The 18,666-nt window shown below is 35.5% G+C and overlaps 1 protein-coding gene across 5 annotated transcripts in view; it reads right to left on the bottom strand.

Annotated features, from left to right (window-relative positions):
• Bap111 (Brahma associated protein 111kD) overlaps positions 1 to 18,666 on the bottom strand; it is a 138,140-nt gene that overhangs the window by 110,095 nt on the left and 9,379 nt on the right. For all 5 annotated transcript variants that reach the window (XM_081748927.1, XM_081748924.1, XM_081748926.1 and 2 more), the window contains exons 2-3: positions 11,865 to 11,957; positions 148 to 192 (exon numbers count right to left, since the gene is read on the bottom strand). In XM_081748927.1, the coding sequence (XP_081605053.1) occupies positions 148 to 192; positions 11,865 to 11,931 (112 nt within the window). In that variant the 5' untranslated portion in view covers positions 11,932 to 11,957. The remainder of the gene's footprint in view (positions 1 to 147; positions 193 to 11,864; positions 11,958 to 18,666) is intronic.

The following is an 18,666-nucleotide window of genomic DNA, read 5'->3' as shown; positions in this document are numbered from 1 at the left end:
ATATTATGAACTGTGAATATAAATTAAAATAACCATATTTGACAATTTGCGTAGATATTTAGCTGAGAAATTTCTTACAAGTAGCTAAAGTGAAAACGCTAATCGCTGTAATGCGGACACAATTTCACTTCCCCAGTCTTACCTTACCTTTTAATATGTTGAAAGTCAAAGGGGCGCCAGCGGACAGCATATCTAAACAAGAAATACAAAAAAAGCGATTCATAACAAAAAAACATCCTACAGAAGGTAATTCTATCAATTAAGCAAAGAAAGAGCTAACACATATAATGAAGAAAAAGCATATAATAATTGTTTTAGTAGATACTAAAAATTAAATAAAATACGGTAATTAATCAAATAAAAAGATTTTTCAGCTTATAAAAGAACCTACAACTTGTTCCGTTCAAATTTAGAATAGCCAGTATATGAAAATATTACATATTTCTGGTATGGGATATCTGAATAATTTATATAAAGAGAATGTGATATATGGATATGAAATCGCTTCTTTCACCTCTTCCAAATTATGAGTCCCGAAACTTAATCGAAATCAACGCAAATTTCTCCAGAAAGTTAATATGTATTAGGAACAAATCCAAAGGCCGACCTTCCGAATAGTGAATTCGATCTTAGTATTACGTGTTTCGTGATGACGCAGTGTATCCCCTCGGAGTGAACAGCTACGTAACTATTGTGTGGTTACGAAAAGCTGGCGTCTGGCAGTTGGATAGAACACGTGGTGAAGGCACTGTTGTCCAAGACATTGCAACAACACTGGCAGCAACTCTGGTAACAAACTTAAAACGTTTAACCACTCATAATTCTATAATCGTAATAATACGACAGATGACTTGTAACAAGATTTCGAAATTAAAGAATATATATACCTAGTATTTGACAGAAGATTCAACTACCGGCAACAGCATGGTCAGTGATTTTGATTATCGCTATAATTAACAGATTTGTTGCTTGTAGGAAAAAGATCCTTAAATATTATTCTTTACTTGTAAAGTGATATATTTTACCCTAAAAACTTCTATTTGTATGTCGGACTGTTCTCAGTTTGAACCACTGTAAATATCATCAGACAATTTTAGTTATATCAGACAATTTTATTTGTAATTTCCTGATGCCGAGCGTAGTTTAACTAAAAATAGAGCGTGAGTTCTGCGCGGTCCTTTTAAAATACTGGAGTCTGAACATAAGTTAACTCACTTTTTACACTTTGAGTTTGAGCTGAGCTAAGCTTGTTTCAAAAATAAGCGTTTACAACCTTCCTTCGATCCCTTAAACAACTTGAGTAGTGGAGTGTTCGAGAGCAGCGTCGTGGTGAATGCATAAGAAGACTCGTGTCACAAGGAACACGTGACGAATCGTCGACAAAATTGTTCAAGATCGCACAAGACTGATTACTGGGGGTGAGTTGGCTGCATATGTGGTACCGCAGCACAGTGTGAACTGTTTGAGGTAGGCAGGGCCAGGATACCAAATGCCCTCGGAGAAGCTCGAGGATCCCGGACTTGGGTCGGTCTCTGTTGGGCTGTGCTTATGCCGTGGGACTCGGTAACTTGGAATCTTGTACTCCAAGGGGAAGGCGAGCTTACCCTATAACGCTCGGGTACCAACATTGCTTATTACTGCTAGGGACCTACTCGCTAGAAGTCTCTCCTCGACCACTAGGTATAACTGTTAAATGCAAAGGACCTGAAGTCTTGTGCTTCGGAAGATAGGTCCGTCGAGTCCGACAGACTTAACCCATCACACTTTTTTCTGGAGGGTTTGAGTTGTGCATGGTGCAATAGCCCCAGAGCCAGGAAACGACCCTGGAGCAAATTACGAAATCCGTGTATTCTGTGGACCAGCTATAAGTGATAAGACAGGTCAGTAAAGGTACGAGAAAATCATGAGTGACGCAGACACTCAGCTACATGTCGGGGGAGGGGGGGTAGCATTCAAAATATTCAACAACTGGTACGGGATCTCAGGCGTATTACAATGGAGCAATTAACAATCCAATATAATCATGGTATACTCGGAAACATATCCTCCTATGACAACAAGCACTCGCACGTATGAGACATTCCAGCAGTTAATCCTGGAGTAAACCGATTCAGAAATACCGACTTATGTTTCCATGCGAATTGGACGATAGAAGATTAGAAGTTTTACATGTCAGGATGAACAATAATTTTTATTCCATTTCATGGATACGTGCATGTTTGATGGGAACTCCATGAAAAGCTGAAGCCTTCGTGCATGTCAACAGTGTAGACCAACGGAGGCGGGTGTATGTATAGGTCATATTTACATAGCATGAACGAGATTCCATGACGGTTATACACGAACATGTGACTGGTGTCCTGTATTGCGATCGTACAACGTCGATGTTGAAGAGACATTTAGTTCCAAATCAACCAACTAATCCATCTCAACACTTGGATATTGCATGCAAACGAAATTTCATGCCTATACACACTCTGTACTGTATACCAGTGGCGTATAATAAATTGCATCAAGGGCATGTTTAACAACCCAATCTGTTCAATAATATTTTAAATATTAACATTATCTGTTTATATAATGTATCTGCATGTTACTATTATTACAAAATAATTAATAAATATTAATTTAGAAAGGTTAACTAAGGTTAAGGGTTAAGTAAAGGTTATTAATTTAGGTATTTACTACTCTTGTAACACAGTATGTTCGTATTGGTTCCAAGACGGGTAACTCTCTCTGAGTGAATACTTCTTTAGAAATAATTTTAAAAATTACATTGTTTTTCGAAACCAGAAAAGAATTTGTATTGTCTTGTCTGAAATTCCACAAAGCATTCGCGTTTCGAATTTCACTTCATTTACGGTGAGATACGATACTTAGATATGTCTCGTCTCATATGTATTCCTAGAGAACTTCAAAAACTAAGGGATTATGAGCAAATACCGTATATTAATAAGTTAAGTAAATGTAAAGATGTCATTAGAAAGACATTTAAATACGATAGGTATAATGCAGAACTGTAGGAAAGTACTTACTATAATATAATACTCAAGTTTTACGTAGATGGAAAAAAAATGTATCGAGATTATGTGTGTAATGGTGTACTAATATTGATGATGCCCATAACCGAGCTCTTCTTGAAGCATCTCATAAAAATGTAAACTTGAATTGTCTGATGGTGTAGCAACTATAATAATATAAAATGTATTAAATGTACAATTATGTGCAATTCTGTTAGTTTTATTTTTAAGAACTGCAGTAGGAGAGAAGAGCCATATGAGTATCTTGCATTTGGAAGTACATGATATCTCCTGAATTCATCCAAAAAATTGCATTCTCCAAATTCCCTCGTCGTATGATGCTGTTAGTGCTCCTCTTTCCACTCTTAATACGCCTCTGAATATTTTAAAATAGGAACAGGTGGGTGAAGAAGTCAAAGAATTTAGGTTATTGAGAAATTTTTTGAATCAACAACTTGAAGACATAAGGAGTGGGAAATCAACTGGCATAGTGAACTAATTATGGAGCTAATTAGGCTCATACGGAAAAATAAAAAATATGAAATCTTTGAGTTTTACGTTCCACGTTTATGCCGGTTAGGTTAAAGGAGACGGTGATGATGAGTAATGAATGAAATGGTGGAATGAAGAAAGTGGGAGGAAACGGGAGAACCCCGAGGAAACCCACTCACACGGTGTTTGTCCACCACAAAGTTCACTTGGCTGGGATCGAACCCGGGACCCTAAGCACCAGAGGTGAACGCTCTACCACTGAGCCACCGCGGCCCCCCAGGCTCATACGGAGCTACTTAGGGATTTAAGGGGAAAACTTTCCGTATATGCTATTTAGTATATAAAATGAAAAATTTATGGAAGGTGAGCGCGAAAGATAGACGTTTGAGCAGGGTTGGTAAAAACCATAGTTTTTATTGAAATTTTTTTTTTTTTTTTTTTTTTTTTTTTTTTTTTTTTTTTTTAAACCAGGGTTTAATTGGTTTAAATAATTTGCTCTATGTATTTATATCACATTTGGACAGAAATAAGTTTGTTTCGCCTTGGAGTTATTATGCAACAACCGGGTTATGCTGGAACGGATCACATAAGTTTAAAGCGATGTCCAAACCGCTTCTCGGTTTACATTCGAGAGAAATTGTCCTTCACTTGAACTCAAAACCGGGACTAATTGGCCACAAATGCGATACATATGCCGACTCACTCACCAAGGACTTCTGATAAAAATACGTTGTACTGATCTTTACATACTTGTTAATATAATTGTCAAGAGTCATTTCAGAAGGACAAAAAGATAAACAGTTGCACAAGTGAAACCATTATACAGAATTACATATGAACAATATCAAAATACTGTAGAGTACAGAAGAACTAATTTAGTAAAGTTAGTTCATTACGACTTTTATTAGTCCAAGTTAAAGGAATGCAACGATTTAATTTGCATATTAGCAAGAAAAGTGAACAAAGATAAGAATTATTTGAGTCTACTTTGGCTCTGACCCATTAAGACATAAACAGATACCAAAGATATTCTGATTTCAATAAATGCCTCTCGTGGGGTTTGTATGACCCCTTCCCCCCCCAAAAAAAGTACGGCATTTCGATGTATTTTATCAACAGTAAACATTATTATAACGAAACAATATTTAGAATATTTCTTTGATTGCAGTTGCATAACAATAATAATAAACTATAAAAAAATCACAAAAGAAACATCCATAAACTTACATAAAAAAAAGTTGCTTTTGTGGTATAATCTCTGAGGAATGAATGGGGAATTTAGGTCTGAATATAATACCAATAATATACGGGAGTGAAACGTGATAACCCACCAAGATGTGTTCATTAAGATTTTAAAAACATTTTTCGATTCTTGGTTTAAACCAGCCAACCCTGCGTTTGAGTGAGGGCAAAGTTACGATAAAAAGCAGAAATTCAGACGATGAAATGAGAGGCACCATCTTTTTCGCATTACAACGCTGGCGACTATCATCAGAAGTTTTGAAATCGCAATTTGACTCTGAATGTTGACGTTATAAAATTGTCATGAGGCTGTTATTGTAAAACACGTAGTTCTAAATACTGACTAGATATACAGGCAATTATGTCAATGCACTTTCGTATCGGGAAACGAAAACTCATTTGATTCCCTTTTCACACATTATATTTAAGACGCGCGTTCGATATGATGATGTTGGTGTTATTGTTTATTATTATTATTTCTTGCTGAAACAATCCGGGAGCCACCACAAGATTTTCATATAATGTGCCTTTAAGGATGCAACAAAGCGACTGAGATGGCTCTCGACTGTTGGACATAGGAGTTGGTACAAAGTGCTTTTAGAAGTGGCACATATCGTTGCGATAGTTGAGAGAATTTTGAGTCTGTAAAAACAAACAGATGGATTGAACGGACAAGATTGGAGAGAAGATATTTCATACGTTACTGACGCAGTTTATAGTTCACCACTGACTTAACAGATATTGATTATTGTACAGCACAGATTAAGAATAAATAGACCAACAAACATATTTTGTTTTTGGCATTAGAAGATTACCGGACGAAAGCAGGTAACAGCCACACTTCGTTTTAGATTCTAATATCGACTTTGGTGAAGTTATTCAGGGTTAGTTTTTGATAGGGGGGGGGGGGAAGGTTCGAAGCTCCTCTGAATTCAAACTCTCCTACTCTCATTTCTTACCAAACGAAGAACGAACATTTCCACTAGAAAGTTAAATAACAGATACTTTTTTGTATAAAACAATAATAAAATAAATAAATAAAAAATATTCTTATACAAGTGGTAAAGATTTTATTTTTAAATACGATTCATGACATATTGCTGAGAGAGTAGAACATACTTTTTTAAATACTTGTAAAATAACTTTCCTAGTTTCTAACAGTGACATTCATATATTTATTAAAAAAAAAAAAATAATCAAAATCCAAGTACAAATTTCTATAGTGGAAAGTGCTGTGATACTACAAATTTAAAGGGTTTTCGAATGATGTTGCATTCTTCAAATAGTTTTAAGAAAATCCTCTTTGGGGACGAACTGATTAAAAAAAAGACCAGAGGAAACATTGCTGAGAAAGGGCTAAGAAAAAGCCGAAACTATACGCTCGTGTAACGGCCCCCATCCTATTCTTTCTCTCATATTTCTGATTTTCAAACTGCTCGTGTAAAGGCCCCATCTCTAGTTTAAAAGAACAGAAACGACCGCCTGATAGTGATATCGTGTGGTATGAGGGCAGGGGCTTGAGTGTGTGCTTCTGGGGACAGGTATGTTTTTTTCAATTTATGCCTGAAGGCATGAAAATGACAACCAGATAAAGACCAATTTCTTAAAAATGAGATTTTCATATATTCGAAATCTATGTTCACTGGTTTATCAGTGAGTGTGAAAACAAGAGTTGTATGCTTACCCATTCCCCCACCAGAAGGCTTTTAAACTTACACGTTTTTACGTTGACAATGAACTACACAAAGACTGGATGTATCTGGTTTTTATTCTCAGTTTCTGAATAAATATGTTCTGGCTACCCTGGCTAGCACTAACATTTTGTGCGTAGTTGCTTTCAGACGAACACGAGTATTGTAGTCCTCGTGCCACAAGTACTGCGTTATGATGGAATTAAGTAGCAATAGTTTTGTGAACGATTCAGACGCCAATCCAGATTTTATTCCAAGTGAATGTGATGATCGTGATGTGATACATATACAGCGAAAAACAAGAAAACGGAAGAGAAATGTGGAAAAGTGGAAGCAGAACGTTCGCAAACGTAATCTTAATAGCGGGAAACCATACATATCTAAGCGAGGAAAGCCGATGCCAGGGCGTGTTTCCAAAGCCTGTTCTTGTAAGAGTAAGTGCACTTAACAGTTTTCCAGTTCAGCAAAGGATAAGATACTACAAGACTTTAATAATCTGAATGATAAAGTATTGCAAGATGCATACCTGTCAGCGCTAATACAATTATGTGAGATCTAGCGAAGGCGTCCTGACCTCATATTAAAGAGACGGGGTAATCCATCACAAAAAGAGTTTGTAATTCAAGAGAAGAGAAATGCATCATTTAAACATTACGTAAACGTAGACGGCAAAGAACACCAAATTTGTAAGAGTGGCTTTTGTAGTTTACATGGCATCAAAAAAAGTATGGTTGAAAGGCTTGTCTTATACAAAAAGGTCGGTAGCACGTCTCCGATAGATATGAGAGGGAGATCTGAGGGTTCCAAGGTTAATAAAAAGTCAGAGAATGTTGTGCGTCAAGTAATAGACCACATCAAATCTTTTCCTACCAGGAAACCACACTATTCTCGAAGAGATTCTCAGAGAGAATATTTACAATCGGACCTTACTGTAAAAAAAAAAAAAAAAACATGAACTTTACTTGGAGAAACATGAACCAGAGATTTTCCATAATATTTCTGAAGGGATCAAATGTAAAGCACAAATTTCATACGAATTTCATACGAAATTGCGTGGTTGTTAACACCATATTCAATTTAGCTTTTGTTAAACCTCGCAGTGATGTGTGTCCTACTTGTGACGAATTAAAAGTCAAAATAGATAGTGCAATAGGTGAGAATAAAATGAACTTGCAGTGTGAATGAGAGGTGCATTTGTTAAAAGCACAAAAATTCTACGATGACTTGAAAGTAAAAAGCCCAGGAAGATCCATCAGTCGATGTTTTATGTTTAGACTATCAGCAGAACTTCCCTCTCCCTGTTCTACCTGTTGGAGAAATATTCTACAATAGGTAAATATGGATTTATAACCAGTGCATTTATTCTGCCAAGACAGGAACATCAAAAATGTATATGCATGATGAAACAGTCGGAAAAAAGGGAGCAAATGAAACTCTGTCTTTCCTTAATCATTACATTGAAAATTTCGTGGAACCTAGTGGAAACACACTGTACATTTTTACAGACAACTCTGGAGGACAAAACAAAAACGTAACTTTGTCCAGTATTTGTCCTTACTTGCTACTACTAAGAGATTTGAAAATATTGTTCATCACTATCCAGAACGAGGACACTCGTTTGTCCTATGTGACAGACAGTTTGCACAGATTGGAAAACTCAGACGCCAAAAAGAGTATGAATATATACCGAAGGAATTCAAGGACTTCCATAATTTCTTGGCACCTTGGTTCGTTAGGAACATAAGGAATACGGACAAGGTGTTCAAAATCTCTACTTACAAGGTTTTCCAGTATAAAGAGCAAAACATTTGCGTATCCCACGGACACTCTCCGGAAATAGAATATGATTGTTTTATCGGAGTCAAGAAGATTGCAGACATTAGTGAAGTAAACCTGAGCAATGCACCTCGAGCTTACAACTCCCTTCCAATTAGCGCAAAGAAGTTGCAGGATGTGCATAAATTGTGTTCCAAATATGTTCCAGACATTTATAAAAGATGGTATGCCAATCTTCATTGTGTAGAAATTGAAAATAACACAAGTGACATTGATACAGATATGAACGAATAGCAGACATTTTCAGTGAGTGTGAAAAACAGATATCTCCATTTGCATTTTTGTATTTCTGTAATAACGTTCTGTAATAATAAAAAATAAATATTTTTTTATTGTTAGCTATAAGTATCTTGTACAGTTAAGAGTTACACTTTAATTCCAACCATGTTGTAGCAATTATATTGGATACACATAAGTATTCTTTGGTCTTTACCTTGTTATTACTCTCACTGAGTTAATATTTTTATCTGGTTTTATTTTCTACGTCTCCTGTGATATTAGTATTTTGGTCTTTATCTGGTTGTCATTTTGATGCCTTCAATTAAATAAAGGTGTTTATAAAACGTTTATTCCATGTTTGGATTAACGAGAAGCAAGAAACTTATTCTTTGACAAAAAATCTTTCTTGTTAGAACGTGAGTGTTCCATAGGATCGTAAGCATGGAGGCATCTCCTCTTTTGAAACTTACTGAATTATCCTGTCACAGCAGAGGTTTTGTGGACGCAAGTTGAGGCACCAACTTCGTAATAAAGTTCAACATGCATTTAATCAGTGGTGAGCACAAAGAGGTTTTAGGCTCGGAATATCTCCATTAAAATTTGGAGGGTTCAATACATTTTTTTAAAATTTAAATACATTTTCAGATGACTATTTAAATTATTACGAGGGTGAGTCAAAAATTATCTACATTTTTGTCATAACTTTTCTTACATTGCGCACTTTGTCTTCTATCTTCGCATATTTTATTGTTATACTGTTGTGGTAATACTGTGAAAGTGTGATCTTAATTCCTCCATTTTTCTTCCTTCCGTTGCAGATATATCATGACTGCTCCATTAGAAGTTTGCACCAAAGAGGAACAACGAGCAGTGATCCGATTCCTCTGGTCGGGGGGCGTCAAAGGATCAGACATTCATCGCAGACTATCATCGCAATATGGGAGAAGTGCACGATCACGTAAAACTGTGTTTTCGTGGCTTGAGAAGTTTAAAAGTAGTCGAACAAGCGTAACGCATGAAGAAGAAGCAGGATGGCAATCAACCTCCACTACAGATGACAACATTCAACAAGCTCGAGAGATGGTTCTGGCGAACAGGCGAATCACTATCGATGAGGTAGCATCTGCTTTGAACATCAGTCATAACTCTGCCCATCAAATCATCCACGACGAGCTCGGTTTTCATCAAGTCTGTGCATGGTGGGTACCAAAAAAGCTTGCTGCAGAACACAAGCTCACTCGTGTTAGAGTCTGTCAACGCTCAATCACTCGCTTCAACAACGGAGTTGATGCATTTTAAAGCAGAATAGTCACCGGCGATGAAACATGGCTTCATCACAATGAGCCACAATCAAAGCACCAGTGGAAAGATCCTGGATCTCCGACGCAGAAAAAATTCAAGACCGAGCCTCCGCAGGAAAGTGTTTTGGGACTCACAGGGACTCATAATGGCAGAGTTCATGGAAAAGGGAAAGCCGATCAATAGGGCGAGTTATAGTGAAATGTTGGAAAAGAACCTGAAGCCGGCAATTCGCAACAATCGCCGAGTTTTTTGTCGAAGAGAGTTTTGTTGTTGCATGACAATGCACGGCCACACACGGCTCATCACACTATTGAAACCATCAACAAGATGAAATTTGAGTTACTGGAACACCCTCCCTACAGCCCAGACCTAGCTCCATCTGACTTTCACTTGTTTGGGCCACTCAAATATGCTTTGCGTGATCACCGATTTGTCTCAGATTTAGACGTGCAAAATGCGGTGCAAAAGTGGCTTCACGACCAACCGAAAACCTTTTATTTGGAAGGATACGTAAGCTCGTTGACCGTTGGGCCAAATGCATTGATAAGGAGGGAGATAACGTACAAAAATGATGTACATAGTATACCCTAGCTTCATGTAAATAAAGTGTAGAATGAAAAGTGTGGATAATTTTTGACTTGCCCTCGTAATTCGAGTTAATCTGGTAGGGATAGTATTAAATTATTAAATAAAGGAGAATTACATAGTGTACTGAGGAATGAATCAGTGTACGAAGGGGTAGGATGCTCAGGATGCTCCCTGGCAATTCTCTCTCTACGTATAGATATACACATTGCCCCTTATATGCAGTATGTTGAAATCCGTATGTTATTGTTAACACTACCTCCACCTCCTAAGAAATAAAGAAATGCTTACGTAATACCCTTTTACTTGATCAACTTTGTGGCTCCAAGAATGAGCTGATTTGAAAGGCTCGTGTAACAGCCCCACCTTTGAAATTTGAAAACAAAATTGGGGGAAAAGGTGAGGGCCTTTACACGGGTGTACACGGTAAGACGAATTTATCTTTTCTTTCGATACAAGGTGAGTACCTGTTGTTTAATTAATTATACATGATACATTAATGAACCGATTAAGTCAATTAACAAATATTGAACTAGTGAAACATTCTAATCGAAAGCTGAGCTCAAACTCTAAAATATGCCGTGTACTTGTGAGGAACAAGAGTTAATCCGGAGTTAAGGAGGTCCATAAATACTCCTTCAATTGCTATATTCCTGATGTAAAGGCACTTTTTCGTCCGATACAACTGAAGAAAAGCGTGCAGTGTTTGTTATGAAATAAAGTACGAACTTTCTTCTTCAACACAAATAACTGCAATCCTTTTGCTTCATATCACGCTCTTTGTGTAACAGTTTCAAAAACTACAATTTCAATACTTTTCACGCTCCTGCACATTTGAAACTAAAAAAAAAAATGTGTTAACTCACATCACTTCATTAAGCATCAGACAACTTATATTAAACGAGTGTTCCAAGATTCAAAGTAGAAAAGTAATTCCAGTTTCTGATAGTTAAAGTGTCAAAAAATAGAACGAATATGAGATTTATATGTTCACCTATTTGCATACAGACTATTCCAAACTGAACAGAACAGATCATAAAACTAATAACAGTAACATGCATTCCTTTCTTTAACTTGTGCACTAGCAAGCAAAAACAGAAAATGTTAATTTGCCACTTACATTATTAACAGCATGATAAAAAAAAAAAATACATTACGACATTCATGCAATGGGCAAAAGGTTTACAATCTAACAGTCATCTATTAAAGTTTTCGTAAAACTGAATTTCAAACAACATAATTGTAATTCAAGTACATCTAATCAGGTATAAGAAGAATATTTATAACATTCTTATGCAAAATTTAAAAAAAAAAAATCTAAATAATATACTAGTCTAAATTTTACACACAAATTACGAAGAAGTGTTACTAAAAATATATATATTTTCACACAATACAGGCCGATGTAGCAATAATTTTCTCCATTCTCACAGTGATGCGCCATTTGCATCCGTTGCGTGTCACATTATGTACTCACGGTTTCCACTCGGGGTTGACGATGGTGTGGATGCTGCAATCTGCTTGTAATTCGCTGGTAACGCCATGACTATTACTACTTCTCGGTTCTCTCCTGGAATAAATAAATGAGAAAATCATAAAGAGCTGCATTACAAGACACTTCAATTGTCAATCAATTTGGAAATCTTCCGAAAACATAAACTGGCTTAATTAACAAAATAATGAAAACAAGTTGCGATTATTTCAACTTCTTTTCGGGTTATTCTATGAAACAGTAGCTTAATTTTTAAGTTTACTTAAGGAACATTTATCTGAAGGTTTCATTCAGTTCCATAACTTTTCATCGAGCACAGAATAGGCTGTTACATTTTTTTTCTTTTCATATGTTCCTGTTTCTTCTATATTTTAGTGTCCAGATTTCTTAGATATGTAACAACCTTTTCGTCGGAAGAACAAAAACCGAGTGATTTTGAAGGAGTCTAGTTTATCAAAACTCCTTATTCCGTCTGTCCGTGGAGAAAAGCTCCCAAGAATCATCATTAATTGGTTAGGATGTACAGGGTTGAAAATCTGGAATCGAGTTCGTTGTTTGAAGTGATATTCAAACCGGAAGTGGTAGAAATAAACCAGTTTCGATTTTAACGTTGATCACTCTAGAGCAAAATGGTAATAGATAGTGAGAAGCAGTTTTCTTCAATGGATTAAGCGTCCCAAGAATACATTTTATCTCCACCCTAACTCTCTACTGAAATCAACTAAAGCTTCTGGCTTCAATATTGATCTACATGGAGCACAGCCGATAAGGAATACCGAAAAAGAATTCTCTTTCTCCTATTGAATTGATTTAACATTTTACGAATAAATGTCGTCTAAACCTTCCATTCAAACTGTTGATCGTTATACAGTAAAATCGGGAATAGACAGTATGGACTTCTGTAATGAATTAAGCGTCCGAAGAACATATTCCAACCCTCACTAAAACACCGGAGGTGGTAGAAAACTGCTACTACTTCCGGTTTCAATACTGAGATATGCCATACAAACCGAACTCTTTCAGGTGCCGTACATCTGACAGTGCTACTTGTTTTAAAATATTGCAGATGTTTATTCACATTATCTGTCTTCAGGGAACATGGGAAGTGAGTATTAAAAATGTAGCTTTAGCACATATATGCAATATGATTCACTATTTGTATTGCGTGCTCTTGGGTAGTGTTATTTTATTCACAATAATTAAATATTTGCGGTGTAGAGTTTAGTCTCTTATCCTGATGCATAAAGGGTCGTGAAAAAGAGATGAGCACACTTAGATATATTTTAGGTGGATATGCGCTTCGTAACACTAGAGTTCATATAGAGCTTCGCTTGCGTTTCTTGGGTTATATGCTGTCACTGCATATAACGTCGCTTCTTTTCTTCTTCTACAGCGGACTCAGCTACTTCCTGAATCAAGTAGTTCCCTAACAGTCTCACTGATTTCCGAGTCTCACAGAAAATCAAACTCGAACTCACGTGTGCTACCGTATTCCTTAATCAGCTGCATGTCAACGAACACTTGACCGAGCTTATATTCATTAAAAGTTTCCCCCTGAGTATATGTTAATACATTATAGGTGCCATAAGGCATCCTAAGTTAGGCGTCTGTTGCATTCTTTAGGAGATATCAACTAATGAATTAAAAATCCCACATTACTGCAACTAAATAGTTAGAAGTTTTTCCTTCCAAACGATTTGATTTTCTGAAACACTTCGAAAATACTAACATCCCAAAGCTAACCCCAGACAAATTCGTTCATTCGAGTTAATTGGCAAAGTTATAAACCTATACACTCTTACTAAAGGGCGATTTTCTGGCAAGTGGTCCATTGTCAGTAAAATTTCAAAATTAATTTGAAATAATGATGTTTGTGTTTTTCTATTAAGAAATCGTGTAACTATATACTGAGATATTTAAAATCTTTTTTAAAAATATATTTACTAGGTTTTGACCACATAAACTTTATCTGTTCTACAGCATGCTTAATAGTAAGACTATTCATGACTTTGGATTGACTGTTTTAACAAAAGAGACACTGACCAAAGCTTAAAACCCACTTTATTTTAAATTATAATTTGTAACTGTTTCGGATATCTAGCATATCCTTCTTCAGACACTATCGAAAATAAATGAAAATACAGACATATATATATAAATATATATGACGGTTAAATAATTTAAACTTTGTCATAACAATATTTATATATATGTCTGTATTTTCATTTATTTTCAATAGTGTCTGAAGAAGGATATGCTAGATATCCGAAACAGTTACAAATTATAATTTAAAATAAAATGGGTTTTAAGCTTTGGTCAGTGTCTCTTTTGTTAAAAGCATGCTCAATGCTGTTCACATATCCCAATTTTCAAATAATTTTCAAACTAAATTCTAAATCTGTAATTATATGAACAATAGCAAAAATATGAAGCGGACCTTCGACAAAAATTTGACAATTTTGTTTTAATCAATGTTCTATTCTGATAAGCAAAATCGTAGTTTTCTCATGTCATGTTTTGCTGTCCCCTGCGTAACGGAAAACATGTATTTTTCGTCTTTCCTTTGTAATTGTAGAAGATAAAGTATTGAAACTTTTGCTCCAAAGTAGAATTATTATTAGCCTGTTAATGATACTTATTAAATTTGTTTATTATCCTCTTTATTTATTTTATGAGGTATAGAAATGTTGTCCTGTGTGTAACGTTAAGCACGGGACATTTACAAATTTATGCAAGGAAGTGAATAAAATTAAATTATTAAGATTTCAATACGCGTTTATTGTTATAGAGGTTAAATAATGAAGAATAAACTTTTATATTAACTCAAAGAAACATGAATTAGCTGTGAGAAACTAAAACAAACAAACATAACTATCAAAACGTCTATGTTAACTTACATAGAAACTTGCCACGAGGCTTAGAAACAAATTATCATGAGAAATCACACTTTTTTCTTTTCATTAGAAAGGTAGGTATCTAAGTTGGTTTGACAGTCTTGTAGGGGCAAATGAATTTTCCTCAAAACTCTTTAGTTCTTTTGAAAACCGGCTATTGTTTCTGGAAATTTATAGTACACTCTTCCACCCTTTATCAGCAAATTAGGTGCTTGAAGTATATTTAAAACTTGATCAAATGAGACATAAGATCTGTTTTTTAAAATAAAAATAAAACTTTGTACAACTGTTGTCCATGCATTTCAGAATTGTTATTTTAATGTCCCCATCTTCTTCTACATTATTTTCCGACACACATACATATCGATATTTAATTCTATTTCTGGAAGAACCACAACCAAATTTCACTAGGAGAAATACACATGCTCTAATACTGTCCAGAGCTCGACAGTTGGAGGGTTCGAATATCACTATGAACATCGTCTTCAAAGTTGTATTCTGAATTAATGTCGCTCTCATAACTTGATGAATATATCATACTGTACGGTGGTACTATTTTCGTTTTCCTTGAACCAATCTAACTAGAATTAACTTGTTCTTCTTCACATTTTTGAGTGCTTTCCTTTTCTAAATGGCCAACAACGAAACAATGCGTAATGAGTTTCATAAAAGGAACGTGGGAGGAAAAGAGTTAAACTTATAACTTGCCTGTAACGCTACATTCTCACTTTATTTTTCAGTCTCACTTCTTCTTATGTTTAAGTCTTAATTTTCTAGCCCTTTCAGCGCCACTCATTGCTTTTGTTGATTGATTCAGTTCATCACTGACAATATTACTTGTAGCAGTTACTTGCCTGTGAATCCATATTACTTATTTTTAAAAAACTTGCACTAAAGCAAATCTTCACTGTGAAGTAACAAACAATCATACTAAACAACCAAAAACTAACTGTTTCCCTTTAATTCACTTTCCCGCATATCACTTGACAATGACAGCGTCAAAACGACTCAATATTTGGTAGGTAGCACAGAAAATCGAGCAGCTCAACAGTTGTACAACATTGTGTGGTTTGAACGCCATTAATCAGCGCTCAGACAAATACCCCAAAGACATGGTAATAACACTAAGCAAGTTGCCTAGCAAACTTCGACTTTGATACTTTGAAATGTAATTTAATTCATTTAAATTAAATTATGGACGCAAATTTTTTATGCTTGCTAATGTCCAAATGTTAATCTTAAAATATCAATCTATTTAGTAAGAATATTGCCTAATAACAGTCTTAGAATAACCAACCAACTGCATGGTTACTTCTTTGTCCCGTGCGTAACGGTGAGTCGAAAAAGAAAAAAAATAATGTGAAGCTAATTAAATTCTATTTTTCAATTTAAAAATATAATGCACAGTAAGGAGAATGAATGAAGAACATAAGCGATGGCATATAAAATGAAAAGGCTGCCATAAATCGCAGAGAATGTCCAATGAAATTGAGGTTGTCAAACGAGCTTTTTGTCTGACTCCCGTGCGTAACGTTTAATTTTCGCTTATAACTCAAATTTGCAATTGTTTTGAGTGTTTCATTTTATTTAAGTATGCGCTAATAACCCCCCCCCCTTAATTTTGACATACTTTTTATTTTATTCGAAAATACATTTTTGTTTTTGTTTTAAAAAAAAAAAAAGACAGTTTTTGTGTACAAATGTCCCGTGCGTAACGTTGAGAATCGCCCTGAAGTATTAAAAATTTCACGGATGATTCTCACATTGTCTGGAAAATTCAACTACAAGTGAAATATGGCATTTACTATTTTCTTGAGAGGTGATTACTTATGTTTATTTAAATGATTTTGAAGGTTCTAGTAGACAGGTTATAAGCACAATACCTCCAGTTTAGAGTGCATTCCAAATCATGTTTCATTAAGTGAAAAAAGAAACGAAATTTCTAATTTTGCGTCTGACACTCATATCGTTTAGGCTAAAGGAAACGGGCGATTAATGAAAATTAATAATTAAGAAATAACTGGTGGAATGGGAATGTGGGAGGACACGTGAGAACTTCGAGGGAACCCATAGACACTATGTTGTCCTTCATGAACTCATGTGGCCGGGTATCGAAAGAGGGACATTTGAGAAATTGTTCCCCTGTGTTCAAGTTGAGTACACTATTCATTTTTCTCCAATTCACCTACGCTTTACTATAATAAAAATGTACTCGTGATTAAAATCGTTCCAATAAATAGCTATAAAATACTTCAAGAAAATTAAGCAAAATTATATCTAGATATCTACACTATTTACATAATAGCAATAGATTCATAAAAATGCGTAATGGACATCAACGTTGTCAGGTCCAACAACTAATAGCGAATAATCAGAGTTTTAGTGATATTACTGACTGTTACGAATTTGTTGTTGCGAAATGTAAATATTACAGTTAAATAAATCTTGTAAATATTTTATTACTGTAATGTGTAACTTAATTATTATTTTTATGGCCTATCGTTTCTTGTTGAAATTGTTGATAATGCAATTTCATTGTTTGCCTACATTTCCCTTGTCTAATTGAAACGAAGGATATTTTGTTCTAATGAAATAAGATTCATATAGGTTTCTTTTAACTACTGAATCAGTTTTATGCATCCTTTACCTCCTCGATTCTTTGTTAAGACAAGCAGTTTTGATAATCTAGATATACTGTGTCTCCATCTTTAGCGTTGCTAAAATGATCCTTAATCCTAGTTTCGACATCTTTTACTCACAACAATATAACTTTTGCCAAATACGCAACAGATTTGGTCGACTCTTGAGTATGCCAAATTGTCTACGAAAGACGAATATTGCTTGTGATTGAGTTTTCCAATTTTTTAGAGGGATTTAATGTAAATTTTGAATCAAGGTTTAACCTTCAGACGCCCGCCAGGGATTTAAACAAAATCGTAGACTTTCACGTTGGGGGCTCTGGTGAACCCTAATAACCACAGAGTCATGATTCATACAGCGTTGGAAAGCTTAAAGACCACAGATTCGAACGAGGTAACATTCGAGCGATTCTCACCATATTTGTAGAAGAAACAAAAATCATTTTTAAAAAAATGAACATCCGTTACACTTTGCGGGGCTCTGGCAACCCTTGCTGCCACCCGACGCTAACAAAATGACACTAATGTGTAGGCCAGACACTTGTGACAATAATATAAAAAATGATAGCCATTGCTGCAACACAAAGCGAGATAAAAATTCATAACAAAATTCCTATAAAAACGCCCTGTGTATCACTTTCGAAGAGCTGTTGCAGACCTTCGCGTTAGCGGCCCTGGTGACCCCTAATTATCGCAGAGTTATGATTCATACACCATTGGGAAACTTATCGACCACACATTTCAATGAGGTAACATTCGTGCAATTTTCAAATCATCTTTCTAGCTTAATCAGGGGCTGAGCTATTGAAGTTTGTTGTAAAAATAAATGTTATTTACGTAAAAACCTAAAACTCCAAAACTTGGCTAACTTTGCCTCCTCCCTACTACCCCCATACAAGCAAGAAGTACAAATGAAATCTTTGAGTTTTACGTCCCACAATTATGGCGGCTAGTCTAAAGGAGACGGTGATGATGAGAAATAAATGAAATGGAGGAATGAAGAAAGTGGGAGGAAACGGGAGAGCCCCAAGGAAACCCACGCACACAATGTCTGTCCACTACAAAGTTTAGTTGGTGCGAGTTGGGATCGAACCAGGGACCATATGCACCAGAGGTGAACGCTCTACCATTGAGCCACTGCAGCCCCTAGCAAGAAGTACAAATACACATGTGGCAAGCTGTTTTTTTTTTTGTGTGTGTGTGTGTGTGTGAATTCCATTAGTTTATAGTATTGTGTATGTTGACAAATCATTA

Source organism: Thermobia domestica, chromosome 2 (assembly GCF_964235325.1).
Source record: "Thermobia domestica chromosome 2, izTheDome1.hap1.1, whole genome shotgun sequence".
Taxonomy (NCBI): Eukaryota; Metazoa; Arthropoda; class Insecta; order Zygentoma; family Lepismatidae; genus Thermobia; species Thermobia domestica.
This window is presented reverse-complemented; position numbering and strand designations above follow the sequence as displayed.